General features: G+C 48.3%; 1 protein-coding gene across 1 annotated transcript; it reads left to right on the forward strand.

Moving 5' to 3' along the window:
- Positions 1-1,223: 1,223 nt before the first annotated feature.
- LOC311121833 (cysteinyl leukotriene receptor 1-like) lies at positions 1,224-24,996 on the forward strand (the record flags this gene model as incomplete). Its single annotated transcript, XM_084196276.1, is given in 5 exon segments — positions 1,224-1,304; positions 23,593-23,778; positions 24,006-24,716; positions 24,718-24,822; positions 24,985-24,996. Coding segments are annotated over 5 exon segments (1,095 nt in total).
- Between the last annotated feature and the right edge of the window lie 264 nt (positions 24,997-25,260).

Raw genomic sequence — 25,260 nt, forward strand, 5'->3', positions numbered from 1 at the left:
AAGGACAAATCAAGGACAAATCAAGGACAAATCAGAGGACAAATCAGAGGACAAATCAGAGGACAAATCAAGGACAAATCAGAGGACAAATCAAGGACAAATCAAGGACAAATCAAGAACAAATCAGAGGACAAATCAGAGGACAAATCAAGGACAAATCAGAGGACAAATCAGAGGACAAATCAGAGGACAAATCAGAGGACAAATCAAGGACAAATCAGAGGACAAATCAAGGACAAATCAGAGGACAAATCAAGGACAAATCAAGGACAAATCAAGGACAAATCAGAGGACAAATCAGAGGACAAATCAGAGGACAAATCAAGGACAAATCAAGGACAAATCATGGACAAAAAATGACATATCAAGGACAAATCAAGGACAAATCAAGGACAAATCAGAGGACAAATCAAGGACAAATCAGAGGACAAATCAAGGACAAATCAAGGAAAAATCAGAGGACAAATCAGAGGACAAATCAGAGGACAAATCAAGGACAAATCATGGACAAATCATGGACAAAAAATGACAAATCAAGGACAAATCAAGGACAAATCAAGGACAAATCAGAGGACAAATCAAGGACAAATCAAGGACAAATCAAGGACAAATCAGAGGACAAATCAGAGGACAAATCAAGGACAAATCAGAGGACAAATCAGAGGACAAATCAGAGGACAAATCAAGGACAAATCAAGGACAAATCAAGGACAAATCAGAGGACAAATCAGAGGACAAATCAGAGGACAAATCAAGGACAAATCAAGGACAAAAAATGACAAATCAAGGACAAATCAAGGACAAATCAAGCTCCGTACCACATCGTTGTGCGCCTCTCAAGTGTTGTAACAATGCGGAGGGCTGTTGGTGTTCTGTGGAAACTCTTCTCCTCAGAACTGACTGAACATCAACAGAACATTATCAGATTAGTATCTGCTTCAAAATCAACAGTTCAGCATAAACAGCAAAGCTTTACGACAAACAAAGCTTAGATAACACATGTTTTGTAGGTTGCCATCAAAGCAAACTACTCTGTATTACTGTAAATGTTCCTGGTTATGCCCTAGTATGGGATTCCTGTCGTTGTTGAAAACCCCTCCAACTTTCTTTTCTTTCATGTAGTGCGGAGGCCTCCCTAACTCTGTAAAAATGTGTTTTATTTTCTTCTCATACTGTCTGTCTGTCTTCCTCTCTCTTTATCTGTCTGTCTGTCTGTTCCAGACATGGATGTAGAGGAGTTTGACAACGTGACTCTGAGGGACAACATGACCAACTGTCCGTCTATCGATGACTTTCGTAACCAGGTAACCATATCTGTCTGTCTGCCTGCCTGCCTGTCTGTCTTGCCCCTTTCGCCCCCGTCCGTCCGTCCATGCGTCACGCAAAGGGCAGATGCCCACTCATTGATATGCTTCTATACTATGGGAAAGCTGTGCAATGAGATTGATTGGTTAGTGGTATCTAACAGAAGCAGTGTGTTCAGGCAGCAATTTACAGTGGTAACAGAGAGTAATCGTGATCCAAGTTGGCCTATATAAGAGACAGTACAGTATTTAGAATAGAGATGTCGCCAAATGACATACAGAATATTATTTCATACATAGAGAAAATCAGACCTCTTTTATTTGAAAATGGATGACCATTCCTCAAGCAAAATATATTTTCACATGACCCTCCCTCTACCCAGATTAATAATTAAAACACAAAGTATTCACTGGGCACAGACTGGGCACAGACGTCAATTCAACATCAATTCCACGTTGGTTCAACGTTATGAAATGACCATTGGTGGAAAAAGTACCAAATTGTCTTACTTTAGTAAAAGTATAGATACCTAATAGAAAGTTACTCAAGTAAAAGTAAAAGTCACCCAGTAAAAAACTACTTGAGTAAAAGTCTAAAAGTATTTGGTTATAAATAAACGTAAGTATTAAAAGCAAATGTAATTGCTCAAATATACTTAAGGATCAAAAGTAAAAGTATGAATCATTTCAAATTCCTAATATTAAGCAAAACAGACGGCACCATATTCTTGTTTTTAAAGTTTACGCTTAGCTAGGGGCACATTCCAACACTCAGACATCATTTTCAAAAGATGCATGTGTTTAGTGAGTTCGCCAGATCAAAGGCAGTAGGGATGACCACGTGTTGTCTTGATAAGTGCGTGAATTGGGCCATTTTCTTGTCCTGCTAAGAATTCAAAATGTAACGACCACTTTTGGGTGTCAGGTAAAATGTTCAGAGTAAAAGGTTCAGAGTAAAAAGTACATTATTATCTTTAGGAATGTATTGAAGTAAAAGTAAAAGTTGTCAAAAATATAAATAGTAAAGTACAGTTACCCAAAAAAACTACTTAAGTGGTCATTTAAAGTATTTTTACTTATGTACTTTCCGCCACTGGAAATCACATGGAAACAATGTTGTTTTAATCAGTGTGTGCCCAGTGCATAGATAGCAGAGAACATGCCTACCATTTACCCTCACTCAGTCCTCTGTCAGAGCTGGCGTAGGTGTGGTGTGGGAATCAGATGCAGGATGCAGAAGTAGTCCAAAATACTTTAATAGAGTCCACAGAATGAACGGCTATAAACAGAGCCGGAGGCACAATAAAAATAACGCACTCAGCGTAATAAACAAACACGCACAATAGTGCGGACTCTCTCTAGAAAAATGAGCACAAACTTGACATGGAAACACCTGCTGACAAAGAACAACTACACACAACCACAAGACAGAAACAACGAGAACTTAAAGGACACATAATCAAGACAAAATGAGAAACAGGTGTACCAAAACAGACCAAACCAAACGAACACAGAAACAACGAACGGTGGCAGCTAGTACTCCGGGGACGACGACCGCCGAAGCCTGCCCGAACAAGGAGAAGGAGCAGCCTCGGCAGAAACCGTGACAGTACCCCCCCCTTGACGCGCGGCCCCAGCCGTGCGCCGACCCCGGCCTCGGGGATGACCAGGAGGACGCGGAGCAGGGCGCGTGGGATGACCACGATGGAACTCAGTCAGAAGAGACGGGTCTAAGATATCTCTCCTCGGCACCCAGCACCGCTCCTCCGGACCGTACCCCTCCCACTCCACGAGATATTGGAGACCCCCCATCCGGCGTCTCGAATCCAGGATGGACCGAACTGTGTACGCCGGAGCCCCCTCGATGTCCAGCGGGGGCGGAGGAGTCTCTGCTATCTCACAGTCCTGGAGTGGACCAGCTACCACCGGCCTGAGGAGAGACACATGGAACGAGGGGTTAATATTCTTATAATCAATAGGAAGTTGTAATCTGTAACACACCTCGTTCAACCTCCTCAGGACTTTAAAAGGCCCCACAAACCGCCGACCCAGCTTCCGGCAGGGCAGGCGGAGGGGCAGGTTTCTGGTCGAGAGCCAGACTCGATCTCCTGGTGCGTACACCGGTCCCTCGCTGCGGTGGAGATCGGCGCTCGCCTTGTGTCGACGGATGGCCCGCTGCAGATGTACGTGAGCAGCGTTCCATGTCCCCCCCGAGCGCCGCACCCACTCATCCACCGCAGGAGCCTCGATCTGGCTCTGATGCCAAGGTGCCAGAGCCGGCTGGTACCCTAGTACACATTGGAAAGGAGTGAGTCTGGTGGAGGAGTGGCGAAGGGAGTTCTGCGCAATCTCGGCCCAGGGAACATACCTCGCCCACTCCTCCGGCTGGCCCTGGCAATACGACCTCAGAAACCTACCCACATCCTGGTTTACCCGTTCAACCTGCCCATTGCTCTCCGGGTGGTACCCCGAGGTAAGGCTCACCGAGACCCCCAAGCGCTCCATGAACGCTCTCCAGACTCGAGAGGTAAACTGGGGGCCTCGATCAGACACTATATCCTCGGGTACCCCGTAATGCCGGAAGACGTGAGTAAATAGTGCCTCAGCGGTCTGTAGGGCAGTGGGGAGACCCGGCATGGGAAGTAGACGACAGGCCTTCGAGAACCGATCCACAACGACCAGGATGGTGGTATTTCCCTGAGAGGGGGGGAAGGTCAGTAACGAAATCCACCGAGAGGTGAGACCAGGGTCGTTGTGAAACGGGTAGGGGTTGTAGCTTCCCCCGGGGCAGGTGTCTAGGTGCCTTACACTGGGCACACACCGAGCAGGAGGAAACATAAACCCTCACGTCCCTGGCTAACGTTGGCCACCAGTACTTAGTGCTAAGGCAGTGCACCGTCCGGCCAATCCCTGGATGTCCAGAGGAGGGTGACGTGTGAGCCCAATATATAAGTCGATCCCGAACCTCGAGCGGAACGTACGTCCGACCCACAGGACACTGTGGAGGGCTAGGATCGGTACGCAACGCCCGCTCGATTTCGGAATCGACCTCCCACACCACCGGTGCCACCAGGCAAGACGGCGGGAGTATGGGCGTGGGCTCAACGGACCTCTCCTCCGTGTCATACCGCCGGGACAGGGCATCTGCCTTACCGTTCTGGGACCCAGGGATGTACGTGATCTTAAAAACGAACCGGGACAGAAACATGTTCCACCTAGCCTGGCGAGGGTTCAGTCTCCTAGCTGCCCGGATGTACTCCAGGTTTCGGTGGTCAGTCAAAATGAGGAAAGGGTGTTGAGCCCCCTCAAGCCAATGCCTCCACACCTTTAGGGCCTGGACCACGGCTAGCAACTCCCTGTCCCCCACGTCATAATTTCGCTCCGCAGGACTGAGCTTTTTAGAGTAAAAGGCACAGGGGCGGAGTTTCAGGGGCGTGCCAGACCGTTGCGAGAGCACGGCCCCTATACCGGCCTCAGACGCATCTACCTCGACCTGGAATGGTAGCGCGGGATCCGGATGCGCCAGCACCGGCGCCGAGGTAAACAGGTCCTTCAGTCTCCCAAAAGCCCTATCAGCCTCAGCAGACCACTGCAAGCGCACCGGACCTCCCTTTAGAAGAGACGTTATGGGAGCTGCCACCTGTCCAAAACCCCGGATAAACCTCCTGTAGTAATTCGCAAAGCCCAAGAACCGCTGCACCACTTTAACAGTGGTTGGAGTTTGCCAATTACGCACGGCCGACACACGGTCAACCTCCATCTTTACCCCTGACGCAGACAACTGATAACCCAAAAAGGAGACAGACTCCTGGAAAAACAGACATTTCTCTGCCTTGACATATAGGTCATGCTCCAACAATCTCCTCAACACTCGGCGCACCAGGGCTACATGCTCGGCTCGGGTAGAAGAATACACCAGAATGTCGTCAATGTACACGACCACTCCTTGCCCCTGCATATCCCGGAAGATCTCATCTACGAAGGATTGGAAGACTGAAGGAGCATTCATTAACCCGTATGGCATGACGAGATACTCGTAATGACCCGAGGTGGTACTAAATGCTGTCTTCCATTCGTCTCCCTCCCTAATACGCACCAAGTTATATGCGCTCCTGAGGTCCAATTTTGTGAAGAACCGCGCCCCGTGTAAAGACTCCGTCATAGTCGCAATCAGAGGGAGTGGATAACTGTATTTCACAGTAATCTGATTGAGACTGCGGTAATCAATACACGGGCGCAAACCTCCATCCTTTTTCTTCACAAAAAAGAAACTCGAGGACGCAGGGGAAGTGGAGGGCCGTATGTACCCCTGTCTCAGAGACTCGGCTATGTAAGTCTCCATAGCTCTCCTCTCCTCTTGAGACAAAGGATACACATGGCTCCGCGGAAGCGCAGCTCCTACCTGGAGGTCTATCGCACAATCCCCCTGTCTATGTGGTGGCAATTGCGTCGCCTTCGCCTTACTAAACACAAGTGCTAAATCCTCATACTCGGGGGGAATGTGTAATGTGGGCACTTGGTTTGGACTCTCCACCGAGGTCGCCCCTACGGAAACGCCCAGACATCGCCCTACACACTGGGCAGACCACTCCTTAAGAGCCCTCTGTTGCCACGAAATAGAGGGATTATGGGTAATCAACCAGGGAAGCCCCAGCACCACCAGATATGCAGGAGAGTCAATAAGATATAGCTGTATAGTCTCCTCATGACCCTCCTGCGTCCCCATCCTAAGTGGAGCTGTGACCTCCCTAATCAACCCCGATCCCAACGGACGGCTATCTAGAGCATGTACAGGGAAATGATTGTTGACAGGAAGGAGGGGAATCCCTAACTCTGCACAAAATCTCCGATCTATAAAATTCCCAGCTGCGCCTGAATCTACTAGCGCCTTATGCTGGGAACGAGGTGCAACCTGTGGGAAGCAAACAGGTATGGTTAGGTGCACAACAGAGAGCTCTGGGTAAGTGGGGCGCCTACTCACCTGGAAGGACTCCCCAGTGCGTGGCCTGCCGTCTCGTCCCCTAGGAGACCCCCCCCAGCACCTGGCCGCAGTGTGTCCTCCATGGCCACAGTTGGTACAGGGGTTGGTCCCCCTGGGGCTCCTTCTCCTCTCCTCTCTAGCGCCAGCACCCCCGAGCTCCATAGGACTAGGCTCGGAGGTGCTGGAGGGTGGAATGGACGACCCCCACTCAGGACGTCCGCGGGTGGCCAGCAGGGTGTCTAGGCGAATGGCCATATCCACCAACTGGTCAAACGTGAGGGTGGTGTCCCTGCAGGCCAACTCACGACGGACGTCCTCCCGTAGGCTGCAGCGGAAGTGGTCTATGAGGGCCCGCTCATTCCACCCTGCGTCTGCCGCTAGAGTCCGGAACTTCAGTGCAAACTCCTGGGCGCTCCTCTTCCCCTGTCGGAGGTAGAATAGACGTTCTCCCGCCGCCTTCCCCTCAGGTGGATGGTCGAATACAGCCCTGAAGCGACGGGAGAACTCTGCATAGGTGATCGTTGCAGGGTCTATTCTCCTCCATTCGGCGTTGGCCCACTCCAACGCCTTGCCGGTGAGACAGGAGATGAGGGCGGAAACGCTCTCGTGTCCCGAGGGCACCGGGTGTACGGTGGCGAGGTAGAGTTCAACTTGTAGGAGGAAACCTTGACACCCGGCAGCGGTACCATCATACGCCCTCGGGAGCGAGAGCCGAATCCCACTGGGTTCCGGAGCGTGGACAAAGGGACTGACCGGTGCTGGTGGTAATGTGGGAGGAGGCGTGGGTGCCCAACTGGTCTCCAGGCGATGCAGGGTATTCATTACTCCCTGAAGAGCGTTGGTGATTTGAGCTATCCTGTCATCCTGTCCGCGGACGCGCTCCTCCCATGACTCGGTCGCTGCTGCTGCTCCTGCTGATTCCATGAGTGGTGTGTAGTTCTGTCAGAGCTGGCGTAGGTGTGGTGTGGGAATCAGATGCAGGATGCAGAAGTAGTCCAAAATACTTTAATAGAGTCCACAGAATGAACGGCTATAAACAGAGCCGGAGGCAAAGAAAAATAACGCACTCAGCGTAATAAACAAACACGCACAATAGTGCGGACTCTCTACAGAAAAATTAGCACAAACTTGACATGGAAACACCTGCTGACAAAGAACAACTACACACAACCACAAGACAGAAACAACGAGAACTTAAAGGACACATAATCAAGACAAAATGAGAAACAGGTGTACCAAAACAGACCAAACCAAACGAACACAGAAACAACGGACGACGACCGCCGAAGCCTGCCCGAACAAGGAGAAGGAGCAGCCTCGGCAGAAACCGTGACATCCTCAGGCAGACCAGAGCCATAGATATGCAGTTTGGCAAACAGTAATAATAATAATAAATACACAATGAGTAACGATAACTTGGCTATATACACGGGGTACAAATACCGAGTCGATGTGCTGGGGTAGGAGGTAATTGAGGTAAATACATTATGTACAGTGCATTCGGAAAGTATTCAGACTCCTTGACCTTTTACACATTTTGTTACGTTACAGCCTTATTCTAAAATTGATTAAATTGTTTTTTTTCCTCATCAATCTACACACAATAACGACAAAGCAAAATCAGGTTTTTAGAAATGATTGGAAATGTATAAAAAAAACTGAAAGATCACATTTATATAAGTATTCAGACCCTTTACTCAGAACTTTGTTGAAGCACCTTTGGCAGCGATTACAGCCTCAAGTCTTCTTGGGTATGACGCTACAAGCTTGGCACACCAAGCTCTGTCAGGTTGGATGGGGAGCGTCGCTGCACAGCTATATTCAGGTCTCTCCAGAGATGTTCGATCGGGTTCAAGTCCGGGCTCTGGCTGGGCCACTCAAGGACATTCAGAGACTCAGATTCAGAAACATTTACATTACATTTACATTTTAGTCATTTAGCAGACGCTCTTATCCAGAGCGACTTACAGGAGCAATTAGGGTTAAGTGCCTTGCTCAAGGGCACATTTACGTCATTTAGCAGACGCTCTTATCCAGAGCGACTACAAATTGGTGCATTCACCCTATAGCCAGTGGGATAACCACTTTACAATTATAAGGGTCGTACTCTCCGAATGTTGTAGAGCATGAACCTGCAGGATCGGGTCACCGCCTTGATGTTAGCGGAGAACGACAGGGTGTTGTCCAGGGTCACGCCAAGGCTCTTCGCACTCTGGGAGGAGGACACAACGGAGTTGTCAACCGTGATGGCGAGATCATGGAACGGGCAGTCCTTCCCCGGGAGGAAGAGCAGCTCCATCTCGCCAGGGTTCAGCTTGAGGTGGTGATCCGTCATCCATACTGATATGTCGGCCAGACATGCAGAGATGCGATTCGCCACCTGGTTATCAGAAGGGGGAAAGGAGAAGATTAGTTGTGTATCGTCAGCGTAGCAATGATAGGAGAGGCCATGTGAGGATATGACAGAGCCAAGTGACTTGGTGTATAGGGAGAAAAGGAGAGGGCCTAGAACTGAGCCCTGGGGGACACCAGTGGTGAGAGCACGTGGTGCGGAGACAGCTTCTCGCCACGCCACTTGGTAGGAGCGACCGGTCAGGTAGGACGCAATCCAGGAGTGAGCCGCGCCGGAGATGCCCAGCTCGGAGAGGGTGGAGAGGAGGATCTGATGGTTCACTGTATCAAAGGCAGCAGACAGGTCTAGAAGGACAAGAGCAGAGGAGAGAGAGTTAGCTTTAGCAGTGCGGAGAGCCTCCGTGACACAGAGAAGAGCAGTCTCAGTTGAATGACCAGTCCTGAAACCTGACTGGTTTGGATCAAGAAGGTCATTCTGAGAGAGATAGCAAGAGAGTTGGCTAAAGACGGCACGCTCAATAGTTTTGGAAAGAAAAGAAAGAAGGGATACTGGTCTGTAGTTGTTGACATCAGTGGGATCGAGTGTTGGTTTTTTGAGAAGGGGTGCAACTCTCGCGTTGGGGAAACCACTCCTGCGTTGTCTTCGCTGTGTGCTTAGGGTCATTGTCCTATTGGAAGGTGAACCTTCGCCCCAGTCTCAGGCCCTGAGCACTCTGGAGCAGGTTTTCATCAAGGATCTCTCTGTTATTTGCTCCGTTCATCTTTCCGATCCTGACTAGTCTCCCAGTCCCTGCCACTGAAAAACATTCCCACAGCATGATGCTGCCACCACCATGCTTCACCATAGGGATGGTGCAAGGTTTCCTCCAGACGAGATGCTTGGCATTCAGGCCAAAGAGTTCAATCTTGGTTTCATCAGACCAGAGAATCTTGTTTCTCATGGTCTGAGAGTCCTTTAGGTGCCTTTTGGCAAACTCCAAGCAGGCTGTCATGTGCCTTTTACTGAGGAGTGGCTTCCATCTGGCCACTCGGCCATAAAGGCCTGATTGGTGGAGTGCTGCAGAATTGGTTGTCCTTCTGGAAGGTTCTCCCATCTCCACCGAGGAACTCTGGTGCTCTGTCAGAGTGACCATCAGGTTCTTGGTCACCTCCCTGACCAAGGCCCTTTTCCCCCGATTGCTCAGTTTGGCCGGGCGGCCAGCTCTAGGAAGAGTCTTGGTGGTTCCAAACTTCTTCCATTTAAGAATGATGGAGGCCACTGTGTTCTTGGGGACTTTCAATGCTGCAGAAAAGTTTTGGTACCCTTCCCCAGATCTGTGCCTCAACACAATCCTGTCTCGGAGCTCTACGGACAATTCCTTCAACCTCATGGCTTGGTTTTTGCTCTGAAATGCACTGTCAACTGTGGAACCTTATATAGACAGGTGTGTACCTTTCCAAATCATGTCTAGTCAATTGAATTTACCACAGGTGGACTCCAATCAAGTTGTAGAAACATCTCAAGGATGATCAATGGAACCAGGATGCACCTGAGCTCAATTTCGAGTCTCATAGCAAACGGTCTGAATACTTATGTAAATAAGGTAAAAAATTATTATTTTTTTTTTTTTTTTCGCTTTGTCATTATGGGGTATTGTGTGCAGATTGATGAGTTTTTTTATTTATTTTTAATCCATTTTAGAATAAGGCTGTAACGTAACAAAATGTGGAAAAAGTCAAGGGGTCTGAATACTTTCCGAATGCACTGTATATACACTGAGTATAACTAACATTAGGAACACCTTCCTAATATTGAGTTGCACACCTCACCTCCCCCTTTGCCCTCAGAACAGCCTCAATTCGTTGGGGCATGGACTCTACAAGGTGTCGAAAGCGTTCCACAGGGATGCTGGCCCATGTTGACTCCAATGCTTCCCACATTTGTATCAAGTTGGCTGGATGTTGTTTGGGTGGTGGATCATTCTTGATACACACAGGAAACTGTTGAGTGTGAAGAACCCAGCAGCATTGCAGTTCTTGACACAAACCGGTGTGCCTGGCACCTACTACTATACCCTGTTCAAAGGGGCTTAAATCTTGTCTTGCCCATTCACCCTCTGAATGGCACATATACACAATCCATGTCTCAAGGCTTGAAAATCCTTCTTTAAACTGTCTCCTCCCCTTCATCTACACTGATTGAAGTGGATTTAACAGGTGACATCAATAAGGGATCATAGCTTTCACCTGGATTGACCAGGACCATGGAAAGAGCAGGTGTTCTTATTGCTTTGTATACTCAGTGTATAACTTGGAATTTGTATTTGTATTTATTATGGATCCCTTCCATTTTTATTATGGATTCTTCCTGGGGTCCGGCAGGTAGATCAGCTTTAATATTGCAGATAGATTGTAACTTCCATCAATGTAATTGTCTGCATCACTTCCAATCCCCCATATGTTTTTTTCCCCCTCGCAAATAGATTCAGTATATGCATATATTTATATATATATGCACATATATATATATATATATATATATATATATATATATATATATATAAATATATACATACATACATACATACATACATATATATACACACATACACACATACATATACATACATACATGCCCTCAGGCCCCTACTCCACTACCACATATCTACAACACAAAATCCGTGTGTACGTGTGTGTATAGTGTGTATGTTATCGTGTGTGTATGCATGTGTCTGTGCCTATGTTTGTGCTGCTTCACAGTCCCCGCTGTTCCATAAGGTGTATTTTTATGTTTTTAAAATGTGTTTTTACTACTTGCATCAGTTACCTGATGTGGAACAGAGTTCCATGTAGTCATGGCTCTATGTAGTACTGTGCGCCTCCCATAGTCTGTTCTGGACTTGGGGACTGTGAAGAGACCTCTGGTGGCATGTCTTGTGGGGTACGCATGGGTGTCTGAGCTGTGTGCTAGTCGTTTAAACAGACAGCTTGGTGCTTTCAACATGCCAATACCTCTCACAAATACAAGTAGTGATGAAGTCAATCTCTCTTCCAGTTTGAGCCAGGAGAGATTGACATGCATATAATTATTTTTTTCTCTCTGTGTACATCCAAGGGCCAGCCGTGCTACTCTGTTCTGAGCCAATTGCAATTTTGGCACCTGACCACATGACTGAACATTAGTCCAGGTGTGACAAAACTAGGGCCTGTAGGACCTGCCTTGTTGATAGTGCTGTTAAGAAGGTAGAGCAGCGCTTTATTATGGACAGACTTCTCCCCATCCTAGCTACTGTTGTATCAATATGTTTTGACTATGACAGTTTACAATCCAGGGTTACTCCAAGCAGTTTAGTCACCTCAACTTGCTCAATTTCCACATTATTTATTACATTTTACATTAGAGTCATTTAGCAGACGCTCTTATCCAGAGCGACTTACAGTTAGTGCATACATTACTTACTTTTTTTTTCTTCATACCCCCCCGTGGGAATCGAACCCACAACCCTGGCGTTGCAAACGCCATGCTCTACGAACTAAGCTACATCCCCTGCCGGCCATTCCCTACCCTACCCTAGACGACGCTGGGCCAATTGTGCGCCGCCCCATGGGTCTCCCGGTCGCAGCCGGCTACGACAGAGCCTGGATACGAAATACAAATGAAGCCGGTGACTGATGTGGTAAACTCCTCAACGCCAACTGTGCTAGCGAAACAGTCCTGTAGTTTAGCACCTGCTTCATCGGACCACTTCCTTATTGAGCGCGTCACTGGTACTTCCTGTTTGAGTTTTTGTTTGTAAGCAGGAATCAGGAGTATAGAGTTATGGTCAGATTTGCGAAATTGCCAAATGGAGAGCTTTGTATGCACATCTGTGTGTGGAGTAAAGTTGATCTAGAGTTGTCTCCTCAAGTTGCAGAGGTGACATACTGGTAGAAATTAGATAAGATGGAGTTCAGTTTCCCAGCAATAAAATCACCGGCCACCGCCTCTGAATGAGCTTTTATTTGTTTGCTTATGGCCTTATACAGCTCCTTGAGTGAGGTCTTAGTGCCAGCATCGGTTTGTGGTGGTAAATAGACAGCTATGAAAAATATAGATAAAAACTCTTGGTAAATAGTGTGGTCTATAGCTTTTCATTAGGTATTCTAACTCAGGCGAGCACCTTGAGACTTGAATATTAGAGATTGTGTACCAGCTGTTGTTAACAAAGAGACACACACCTCCCCCCTTGAGCTTACCCAAGGCTGCCGTTCGGTCCTGCTGATGAGTAGAAAAACCAGTTAGATGTATATTATCCATGTCCTTGTTCAGCCATGACTCTGAGAAATATTACAGTTCTTCAGGTACCGTTGATAGGAATGGAGCTCATCCAGTTTGTTCTCCAGTGATTTGTATGTTCGCCAATAGAAAGGAGGGTAGAGGAGGTTTATTTACTCGTCGGCGTAGTTTCGTCAGTGTGCCCACACGTCGGCCTCCCTTTTCCGAGTCTTGGGGATTAGGGCCTGGTCCGGGGTTAGCAGTATGTCCTGCAACGCTGACTCATTGAAGTAGAAATCTTCATCCAAATCGAGGTTAGTGATCGCTGTTCTGATGTCCAGAAGCTCTTTTCGGTCATAGAAAACGATGGCGTAAACATTATGCACAAAACAGTTAAGATCAGCGAGCATTCCATACAAAACAGTTAAGATCAGCGAGCATTCCATACAAAACAGTTAAGATCAGCGAGCATTCCGTACTGTCACGCCCTGGCTCTGGGGACTCTTATATGTTGAGCCAGGGTGTGTAGGGTCTATGTTTTGTGTTCTATGTTCAGTTTCTAGTTCATGTGTTTTCTAGGTTGGCCGGGGTGGTTCTCAATCAGAGGCAACGAGAATCAGCTGTTGCTTGTTGTCTCTGATTGGGAACCATACTTAGGCAGCCTGTTGTTCACTTGTGTTTTGTGGGATCTTGTTCCGTGTTGGTTTGTGTTGTTAACCGAGGACTTCACGTTTCGTTTGGTTGTTTTGTATTTTGTATCGTGTTGCCAGTACACTATTAAAAAGATGTACGCATATCACACTGCGCCTTTCTCCAATCATTATGACGATCGTGACAGAAGATCCCACCAATACAGGACCAAGCAGCGTGTCCAGGAGCAAACGCCGGAGGTAACGTTAGTGGATGTCCTCCTCGGTTGGGGGCAGATCACGGAGGAGGAGGCCGTCCGTTACCGGAGGGCGATGAAGGGGGAGACCCAGGCAGGAGAGGAGAAGCGGCGCCAACCGGGCCGTCGTCGGACAGGCGAGAGGCACCCCCAATAAAAAAATGTTGGGGGTCACACGGCATGGACGACGGGGCTGCTGGAGGCAGATAAAGGGCGAGTTTGTGGACGAGGAGAGAAGGCCACCAGGTTACGGGGGCCATTGGTCAGTAGAGGGAAGGAGAGTGTAGAGGCATGGCGAGAGGTACTGAGGTGTGTTACCAGTCCGGTCCGGCCCGTTCCTGATCCCCACACAAGGCCAGTGGTGTGTGTTCCCAGTACGGTCCGGCCTGTTCCTGTCCCTCGCACCAAGCCTGTGATGCGCGTCGCCAGCCCGGCCCGGCCTGTTCCTGCCCCTCGCACCAAGCCTGTGGTGTGCGTCGCTAGCCCGGCCCGGCCTGTTCGTGCCCCTCGCACCAAGCCTGTGGTGCGCGTCGCCAGCCCGGCCCGGCCTGTTCCTGCTCCCCGCACCAAGCCTGTGGTGCGCGTCGCCAGCCCGGCCCGGCCTGTTCCTGCCCCTCGCACCAAGCCAATGGTGCGTGTCGCCAGCCCGGCCCGGCCTGTTCCTGTTCCCCGCACCAAGCCAATGGTGCGCGTTGCCAGCCCGGCCCGGCCTGTTCCTGCTCCCTGCACCAAGCCTATGGTGCGCGTCAGCCCGGTCCGGCCTGTTCCTGCTCCCCGCACCAAGCCAATGGTGCGCGTCGTCAGCCCGGCCCGGCCTGTTCCTGCTCCCCGCACCAAGCCAGTGGTGCGCTTCGTCAGCCCGGTCCGGCCCATTCCTGCTCCCCGCACCAAGCCAATGGTGCACGTCGTCAGCCCGGCCCGGCCTGTTCCTGCTCCCCACACCAAGCCAGTGGAGCGCTTCGTCAGCCCGGTCCGGCCCATTCCTGCTCCCCGCACCAAGCCTGTGGTGCGCGTCGCCAGCCCGGTCCGGCCCGTCCCTGCTCCCCGCACCAAGCCTGTGGTGCGCGTCGTCAGTCCGGCACAGCCCGTGCCTGTTTCACCGGTGCCTGGTCAGGTACCGGTCAGCTGCTCCACACCGGAGCCTAAGCAATCCGCTCCACCGATGTCCAGTCCAGCTCCAGCCAGCGGGGCCAGACCAGACCAGGGGCGCTACGGGGGGGTTGTTAGAGGGTGGTGGTCACGCCCGGAGCCGGATCCGCCTCCGAGGCGGAATGCCCACCCGGCCCCTCCCCTGTTGGGTTTATGTTGGCGCGGTCGCAGTCCGCGCCTTTGGGGGGGGGTACTGTCACGCCCTGGCTCTGGGGACTCTTATATGTTGAGCCAGGGTGTGTAGGGTCTATGTTTTGTGTTCTATGTTCAGTTTCTAGTTCATGTGTTTTCTAGGTTGGCCGGGGTGGTTCTCAATCAGAGGCAACGAGAATCAGCTGTTGCTTGTTGTCTCTGATTGGGAACCATACATAGGCAGCCTGTTGTTCACTTGTGTTTTGTGGGATCTTGTTCCGTGTTGGTTTGTGTTGTTAACCGAGGACTTCACGTTTCGTTTGGTTGTTTTGTATTTTGTATCGTGTTGCCAGTACACTATTAAAAAGATGTACGCATATCACGCTGCGCCTTGGTCCAATCATTATGACGATCGTGACACATACAAAACAGTTAAGATAAGCGAGCATTCCATACAAATCAGTTAAGATCAGCGATCATTCCATAAAAAACAGTTAAGATCAGCGAGCATTCCATACAAAACAGTTAAGACCATTCCATTCCATTCCATGGCAATAACATTTTAATTTAGAACAATGGCCATGGATCTATTGGTGCCAACATGGTGCCCATGACATTCTGATCTAAAACAGAGTTTGCCAAACTCTGTAGCCTATATCTATGGCACTGGGACAGACAACCAGCGCATTTTAGTAGATAGTAGATAACCCAGCAATTTAGTAGATAAAATCAAAATGTGTGCTCGATCCCTGCAGAAATATCATTAAGTTTGCCGATGACAGAACAGTGGTAGGCCTGATCACCGACAACGACGAGACAGCCTATAGGGAGGAGGCCAGAGACCTGGCCGTGTGGTGCCAGGACAACAACCTCTCCCTCAACGTGATCAAGACAAAGGAGATTATTGTGGACTTCAGGAAAAAGAAGAGGACTGAGCACGCCCCCATTCTCATCGACGGGGCTGTAGTGGAGCAGGTTGAGAGCTTCAAGTTCCTTGGTGTCCACATCACCAACAAACTAACATGGTCCAAGCACACCAAGACAGTCGTGAAGAGGGCACGACAAAACCTATTCCCCCTCAGGAGACTGAAAAGATTTGGCATGGGTCCTCAGATCCTCCCTCCTCCAAGATGGCGTAGTAGTGCAGTCCTGTTTTTGTCGTAAATAGCCTGTAAATACCCTGTTTTTTTGTATTTTTCGTACATATTTCCCTATCAGACTTTTCATCCTTCTACAAAATATACTTTCCTGCAACCCGCCTCACTCAATGTGTAACGGATTCTATTATTGACTTACCTTTTATCTAGTATCTCCAGTTGAAACTAGCTAGCCAGCTAACTAGCTACTTGCTATTAGCCACAGTTAGCGGTATTTCACCCAGAACATTGGATTTTTCTGCCGGAATAATTTAATCACTGGACATTAATCACCGGATTGCAACTAGCTAGCCGCAACCGAATGGATGTTGCTGTTTGGCTAATCACCACTGCCCCCGATGCAAGCACCAGTTAGCCTCGAGCTAGCCTAGAGCCAGGCTCATATCCCGGCTATCTACCTCTAGGTCTACCGGACGGGAGTAGCCAGCTAACTAGCTACTTGCTATCAGCTACCGTTAGCGTTTTTTCACCATTGTCCGTGGCCTGCACCACCTACCAGCCAGCTCTAGTCTGGACTATTATTCAGCCAGTCTGCACTGTCTGCACAGCGCGTTATCGACCCAGAACATATCAGTTTTTCTGCCGGAATCACTGAATCACTGGACCTTTAACTCCGGATTCATCGCTACCAGCTAGCTGCAACAAAATGGACGTTGTGGTCTGGCTAATCATCCTGAGCTAGGCCCATCTCCCGGCTATCTACCTCTCTGTCAACCGGACGGGACCACCTAGTGTTGACACGGAGCCCCGCCGATCCTACACGACTGGTCTGCTGACAAAATCGTCTGATGTGGTTACAACAGGCTTCCCATTACGACGTCGACCACAAAGATTCCATCTGCTAGCCCCGGCCTTATATAGCTCCTTTATATAGCTATATATAGCTCCTTATATAGCTCCTTTGTCCCACCCCCCATACACACGGAGACCGGCTCAATTGGTGCCTCCAGTGATCCTATCTCTTTCATTGTAATTGGTGCCTCCAGTGATCCTATCTCTTTCATTGTCACCCAACGCTTAGGTTTACCTCCACTTTACTCATATCCTTCCATATCCTTGTCTGTACATAATGCCCTGAATCTTTTCTACAACGCCCAGAAATCTGCCCCCTTTATTCTATGTACCCAACGCACTAGAAGACCAGTTCTTAAAGCCTTTAGCCGTATCCTTATTCTAGTCCTCCTCTGTTCCTCCGGTGATGTAGAGGCTAACCCAGGCCCTGCAGCCCTCAGTATCACTCCTACTCCCCAGGCGCTATCATTTGCTGACTTCTGTAATCGCAAAAGCCTTGGTTTCTTGCATGTAAATATCAGAAGTCTACTTCCTAAGTTTGAGTTATTCACTGCGTTAGCACACTCCGCCAACCCTGATGTTCTAGCAGTGTCTGAATCCTGGCTTAGGAAGGCCACCAAAAATTCTGAAATTTCCATCCCCAACTATAACATTTTCCGTCTAGATAGAACTGCCAAAGGGGGTGGAGTTGCAATCTACTGTAGAGAGAGCCTGCAGAGCTCTATCATACTATCCAGGTCTGTGCCCAAACAGTTTGAGCTTCTACTTCTAAAAATCCACCTTTCCAGAAATAAGTCTCTCACTGTTGCCGCTTGCTCCAGACCCCCTCAGCCCCCAGCTGTGCCCTGGACACCATATGTGAATTGATTGCCCCCCATTTATCCTCAGAGTTCGTACTGCTTGGTGACCTAAATTGGGATATGCTTAACACCCCGGCCATCCTACAATCCAAACTAGATGCCCTCAATCTCACACAAATTATCAACGAACCTACCAGGTACAACCCTAAATCTGTAAACATGGGTACCCTCATAGATATCATCCTGACTGACTTACCCTCTAAATACACCTCCGCTGTCTTCAACCAGGATCTCAGCGATCACTGCCTTATTGCCTGCATCCGTAACGGGTCCGCGGTCAAATGACCACCCCTCATCACTGTCAAACGCTCCCTAAAACACTTTAGCGAGCAGGCCTTCCTAATTGACCTGGCCCAGGTATCCTGGATGGATATAGATCTCATTCCGTCAGTAGAGGATGCCTGGTTGTTCTTTAAAAGTTATTTCCTCTCAATCTTAAATAAACATGCCCCATTCAAAAAATACAGAACTAAGAACAGATGTAGCCCCTGGTTCTCCTCAGACTTGACTGCCCTTGACCAGCACAAAAACATCCTGTGGCGTACTGCATTAGCATCAAATAGCCCCCGCGATATGCAACTTTTCAGGGAAGTTAGGAACCAATATACACAAGCAGTCAGGAAAGCAAAGGCTAACTTTTTCAAACAGAAATTTGCATCCTGTAGCACTAACTCCAAAAAGTTTTGGGACACTGTAAAGTCCATGGAGAATAAGAGCACTTCCTCCCAGCTGCCCACTGCACTGAGGCTAGGAAACACTATCACCACCGATAAATCTACAATAATCGAGAATTTCAAGAACCATTTTGCTACGGCTGGCCATGCTTTCCACCTGGCTACCACTATCCCGGCCACCAACTCTGCACCCTCCGCTGCAACTTGCCCATGCCCCCCCCCCCCCCCCCCCCCGCTTCTCCTTCACACAAATTCAGACAGCTGATGTTCTGAAAGAGCTGCAAAATCTGGACCCCTACAAATCAGCTGGGCTTGACAATCTGGACCCTTTCTTTCTAAAACTAGCCGCCGAAATTGTCGCAACCCCTATTACTAGCCTGTTCAACCTCTCTTTCATAACGTCTGAGATCCCCAGAGATTGGAAAGCTGCCGCAGTCATCCCCCTCTTCAAAGGGGGTGACACTCTAGATCCAAACGGTTACAGACCTATATCCATCCTGCCCTGCCTTTCGAAAGAATTTGAAAGCCAAGTTAACAAACAGATTACCGACCATTTCGAATCCCACCGTACCTTCTCCACTATGCAATCCGGTTTCCGAGCTGGTCATGGGTGCACTTAAACACATCAACAAGGTAGCCTATACATTTCTTATTCGTAATGGTAGACAATTAAAAAACACCAAAGGCAACACGTCTATGATCACCTGTCCAGATGTAATACCAAGTGTGTATCTATGTGTTACCAGGTGTACTCCACATACAATACCAGGTGTGTGTTTCTCTCTCAGGTGTATTCTACGGTCTACTCCATCTGTCCAGGTGTAATACCAGGTTACTGTCTCTCTCAGGTGTATTCTACATTCTGTCTGTAACCAGGTGTATCTATGTGTTACCAGGAGTATTCTACTGTCTGTCTGTAACCAGGTGTATCTATGTGTTACCAGGTGTATTCTACGGTGTAATACCAGGTGTATATACAGCACCAGTCAAAAGTTTGGACACACCTACTCATTCCAGGGTTTTTCTTTATTTGTGCTATTTTTTACATTGTAGAATAATAGTGAAGACATCAAAACTATGAAATAACACATATGGAATCATGTAGTAACCAAAATATATTTTAGATTTTAGATTCTTCAAAGTAGCCACCCTTTGCCTTGATGACAGCTTTGCACACTGTTGGCATTCTCTTAACCAGCTTCATTAGGTAGTCACCTGGAATGCATTTCAATTAACAGGTGTGTCTTGTTAAAAGTTAATTTTATGGAATTTCTTTCCTTCTTAATGCGTTTGAGCTAATCAGTTGTGTTGTGACAAGGTAGGGGGGTATACAGAAGATAGATGTATTTGGAAAAAGACCAAGTCCATATTATGGCAAGAACAGCTCAAATAAGCGAAGAGAAACGACAGTCCATGATTACTTTAAGACATGAAGGTCAGTCAATCCAGAAGAATTCAATAACTTTTACATTTTCTTTAAGTGCAGTCGCAAAGACTATCAAGCGCTATGATGAAACTGGCTCTCATGAGGACCACCACAGGAAAGGAAGACCCAGAGTTACCTCTGCTGCAGAGGAAAAGTTCATCAGAGTTAACTGCACCTCAGTTGCAGCCCAAATAAATTATTCACAGTTCAAGTAACAGACACATCTCAACATCAACTGTTCAGAGGAGACTGCATGAATCAGGCCTTCCTTTTTATTTTTGTCATTTAGCAGACGCCCTTATCCAGAGCGATTTACAGGAGCAATTAGGGTTAAGTGCCTTGCTCAAGGGCACATCGACAGATTTTTCACCTAGTCAGCTCAGGGATTAGAACCAGCGACCTTTCAGTTACTGGCACAACACTCTTAACCAGTAAGCTACCTGCCGCCCTTCATGGTCGAATTGCTGCAAAGAAACCACTACTAAAGGACACCAATAATAAGAAGAGACTTGCTTGGGCCAAGAAACATGAGCAATGGACATTAGACCGGTGGAAATCTGTCCTTTTTTTTTGGTTCCAACCGCCGTGTCTTTGTGAGACGCAGAGTAGGTGAACGGATGATCTCCGCATGTGTGGTTCCCACCGTGAAGCATGGAGGAGGAGGTGTGATGGTGTGCAGGTGCTTTGCTGGTGACACTGTATGTGATTGATTTAGAATTCAAGGCACACTTAACCAGCATGGCTACCACAGTATCCCATCTGGTTTGGGTTTAGTGGGACTATCATTTGTTTTTCAACAGGAACAATGACCCAAAACTTACCTCCAGGCTGTGTAAGGGCTATTTGACCAAGAAGGAGAGTGATGGAGTGCTGCATCAGTTGACCTGCATTCCTCATGAAGCTGGTTGAGAGAATGCTAAGAGTGTGCAAAGCTGTCATCAAGGCAAAGGGTGGCTACTTTGAATAATCTCAAATATAAAATAAATGTTGATTTGTTTAACACTTTTTTGGTTACTACATGATTCCATATGTGTTATTTCATAGTTTTGATGTCTTCAGTATTATTCTACAATGTAGAAAATAGTAAAAAATAAAGAAAAACCCTTGAATGAGTAGGTGTGTCCAAACTTTTGACTGGTACCATATGTTACCAGGTGTATTCTACTGTCTGTCGGAAACCAGGTCTATCTATGTTATCCAGCAGCATACCACCCTGCATCCCACTGCTGGCTTGCCTCTGAAGCTAAGCAGTATTGGTCCTGGTCGGTCCCTAGATGGGAGACCAGATGCTGCTGGAAGTGGTGTTGGTGAGCCAGTAGGAGGCACTCTTTCCTCTGGTCTAAAATAAAATATCCCAATTCCCCAGGGCAGTGATTGGGGACATTGCCCTGTGTAGGGTGATGTCTTTCAGATGGGATGTTAAATGGGTGTCCTGACTCTCTGTGTTCACTAAACATCCCATGGCACTTATCGTAAGAGTAGGGGTGTTAACCCCGGTGTCCTGGCTAAATTCTCTATTTAGTCCTCATACCATCATGGCCACCTAATCATCCCCAGCTTCCAATTGGCTCATTCATCCCCTGTAACTATTCCCCAGGTTGTTGCTGTAAATGAGAATGTGTACTCAATCAACTTACCTGGTAAAATAAGGGTAAATAAATATGTAACCAGGTGTATCTACTGTATGTGTATTATACTGTCTGTAACCAGGTGTATTCTACTGTCTGTCTGTAACAAGGTGTATCTAAGTGTGTTATACTGTCTGTAACCAAATCAAATCATCCTTACAAGGTGTATTCTACTGTCTGTCTGTAATCAGATGCATCTATGTGTTAACAGGTGCATTCTACTGTCTGTTACCAGGTGTTTCTGTCTCTCCAGGTGTACTCTACTGTCTGTTACCAGGTGTTTCTGTCTCTCCAGGTGTACTCTACTGTCTGTTACCAGGTGTTTCTGTCTCTCCAGGTGTACTCTACTGTCTGTTACCAGGTGTTTCTGTCTCTCCAGGTGTACTCTACTGTCTGTTACCAGGTGTTTCTGTCTCTCCAGGTGTACTCTACTGTCTGTTACCAGGTGTTTCTGTCTCTCCAGGTGTACTCTGCTGTCTGTTACCAGGTGTTTCTGTCTCTCCAGGTGTACTCTACTGTCTGTTACCAGGTGTTTCTGTCTCTCCAGGTGTACTCTGCTGTCTGTTACCAGGTGTTTCTGTCTCTCCAGGTGTACTCTACTGTCTGTTACCAGGTGTTTCTGTCTCTCCAGGTGTACTCTGCTGTCTGTTACCAGGTGTTTCTGTCTCTCCAGGTGTACTCTGCTGTCTGTTACCAGGTGTTTCTGTCTCTCCAGGTGTACTCTACTGTCTGTTACCAGGTGTTTCTGTCTCTCCAGGTGTACTCTACTGTCTGTTACCAGGTGTTTCTGTCTCTCCAGGTGTACTCTACTGTCTGTTACCAGGTGTTTCTGTCTCTCCAGGTGTACTCTACTGTCTGTTACCAGGTGTTTCTGTCTCTCCAGGTGTACTCTGCTGTCTGTTACCAGGTGTTTCTGTCTCTCCAGGTGTACTCTACTGTCTGTTACCAGGTGTTTCTGTCTCTCCAGGTGTACTCTACTGTCTGTTACCAGGTGTTTCTGTCTCTCCAGGTGTACTCTACTGTCTGTTACCAGGTGTTTCTGTCTCTCCAGGTGTACTCTACTGTCTGTTACCAGGTGTTTCTGTCTCTCCAGGTGTACTCTACTGTCTGTTACCAGGTGTTTCTGTCTCTCCAGGTGTACTCTACTGTCTGTTACCAGGTGTTTCTGTCTCTACAGGTGTACTCTACTGTCTGTTACCAGGTGTTTCTGTCTCTCCAGGTGTACTCTACTGTCTGTTACCAGGTGTTTCTGTCTCTCCAGGTGTACTCTACTGTCTGTTACCAGGTGTTTCTGTCTCTCCAGGTGTACTCTACTGTCTGTTACCAGGTGTTTCTGTCTCTCCAGGTGTACTCTACTGTCTGTTACCAGGTGTTTCTGTCTCTCCAGGTGTACTCTACTGTCTGTTACCAGGTGTTTCTGTCTCTCCAGGTGTACTCTGCTGTCTGTTACCAGGTGTTTCTGTCTCTCCAGGTGTACTCTACTGTCTGTTACCAGGTGTTTCTGTCTCTCCAGGTGTACTCTACTGTCTGTTACCAGGTGTTTCTGTCTCTCCAGGTGTACTCTACTGTCTGTTACCAGGTGTTTCTGTCTCTCCAGGTGTACTCTGCTGTCTGTTACCAGGTGTTTCTGTCTCTCCAGGTGCATTCTACTGTCTGTTACCAGGTGTTTCTGTCTCTCCAGGTGTACTCTACTGTCTGTTACCAGGTGTTTCTGTCTCTCCAGGTGCATTCTACTGTCTGTTACCAGGTGTTTCTGTCTCTCCAGGTGTGCTCTACTGTCTGTTACCAGGTGTTTCTGTCTCTCCAGGTGTACTCTACTGTCTGTTACCAGGTGTTTCTGTCTCTCCAGGTGTACTCTACTGTCTGTTACCAGGTGTTTCTGTCTCTCCAGGTGTACTCTACTGTCTGTTACCAGGTGTTTCTGTCTCTCCAGGTGTACTCTACTGTCTGTTACCAGGTGTTTCTGTCTCTCCAGGTGTACTCTACTGTGTGTTACCAGGTGTTTCTGTCTCTCCAGGTGTACTCTACTGTGTACTCTATCATCACGGTGTTCGGCCTGGCCGGTAACGGTTTCGCTCTGCTGGTTCTGGTCAAAACGTTCCGGCAGCGTTCTGCGTTCCACGTCTACATGTTGAACTTGGCCGTGTCCGACCTGCTGTGTGTCTCTACGCTGCCACTACGGGTCCTCTACTACGTTAATAAGGTAGTAATGACTGGGGGGGGGGGGGTTGTGCTCTGTAACAGCATTTTGGCCGAATTCAATCAAAGGTGAGTTGTCGACAAGCGCATTTCACTTGACTTTTATAGGTAATTTACGTCGGGGGAAACTGCCTTTAAAAGGCACATTGTCGACAACGCACCTTTGAATGGATCCCGGGCTTTGAGATGCTATTAAAATAGATTATTGTTGATGTTGATCCTCTCCCTCAGGGTCAGTGGAACCTGGGAGACTTCCTGTGCAGGGTTTCATCCTATGCCCTCTACGTGAACCTCTACTGCAGCGTGTTCTTCATGACCGCCATGTCCGTCACGCGCTTCCTCGCCATCGTGTTCCCCGTGCAGAACCTGCGCCTGGTCTCAGAGCGCCGCGCCCGTCTGGTGTGTGTCTGTATCTGGGTGTTCATCTGCACTGTGTCCTCCCCCTTCCTCATGACTGGTCAACACCTCCACCCAGCAACCAATAAGACCAAGTGCTTCGAGCCTCCAGAGCGCAGCACAGGGGGCGGGCTTAACAAGCTCATCATGCTCAACTACTTCTCATTGGCCGTGGGCTTCGTACTTCCTTTCCTGGTCATCCTGCTGTGCTACGTCGGGATCATCCGGGCCCTGCTGTCACGGCAACACGCTGCGCAGCGCCAGAAGGGGGCGGGGTCTAAGGCTATCAGAATGATTGTCATAGTGATGCTGGCATTCCTGCTGTGCTTCATGCCGTACCACATCCAGCGCTCCATCCACCTCAGCTTCCTGTCCCAGACTGCCACTTCCTGTTCGGAGCTGGTGTACATGCAGAAGAGTGTGGTGGTGACGCTCTGTCTAGCTGCCTCCAACTCCTGCTTCGACCCGCTGCTCTACTTCTTCTCTGGAGAGGGCTTCAGACGACGCCTGTCAACCTTCAGGTCCACTAGCAGGACACAGAGACAACCGGCCGCAGAGACAGGGGGCACAGCCACCGCTAGGGAGGGGAACATGCTATGAGAGAGAGAGAGAGAAAGAGAGAGATATGCACATAAGCCTAAGATCACCATGCGCAATGCCAAGCGCTGTTTTTCATGGTTCGGGCTAGTCCCCTTAGTTCCAGTGAAGGGAAATCTTAAGAGATAGGCAGGTAGCGTTCTCCTGGCATTCGCCAAACCCAGATTCGTCCGTCGGACTGCCAGATGGTTAAGTGTGATTTCTTGTGCCTACCTAGGTCAAAGTCTAGACGGCAGATTAAAACGAGACTATAACATCCATGAAGTGACCATTGGACTTATAAAATGCCTGATTGACTAAGTTTGTAGGTGCAACAGTTTTTGTTAAATATATAATTTATCGGGTTCATGTGCACATTTCCCTCCTTTAAGAAACAATGATGTGCTACCTTTTTGTAGCATTTCTGACAATGCTAACATACATTTTAGCTGAAACTCTGAGTCATGGTGGTCCTCTGTAGCTCAATTGGTAGAGCATGGCGCTTGTAACGCCA

Source organism: Coregonus lavaretus, assembly GCF_964263955.1.
Source record: "Coregonus lavaretus genome assembly, contig: HAP1_SCAFFOLD_1470, whole genome shotgun sequence".
NCBI classification, from domain to species: domain Eukaryota; kingdom Metazoa; phylum Chordata; class Actinopteri; order Salmoniformes; family Salmonidae; genus Coregonus; species Coregonus lavaretus.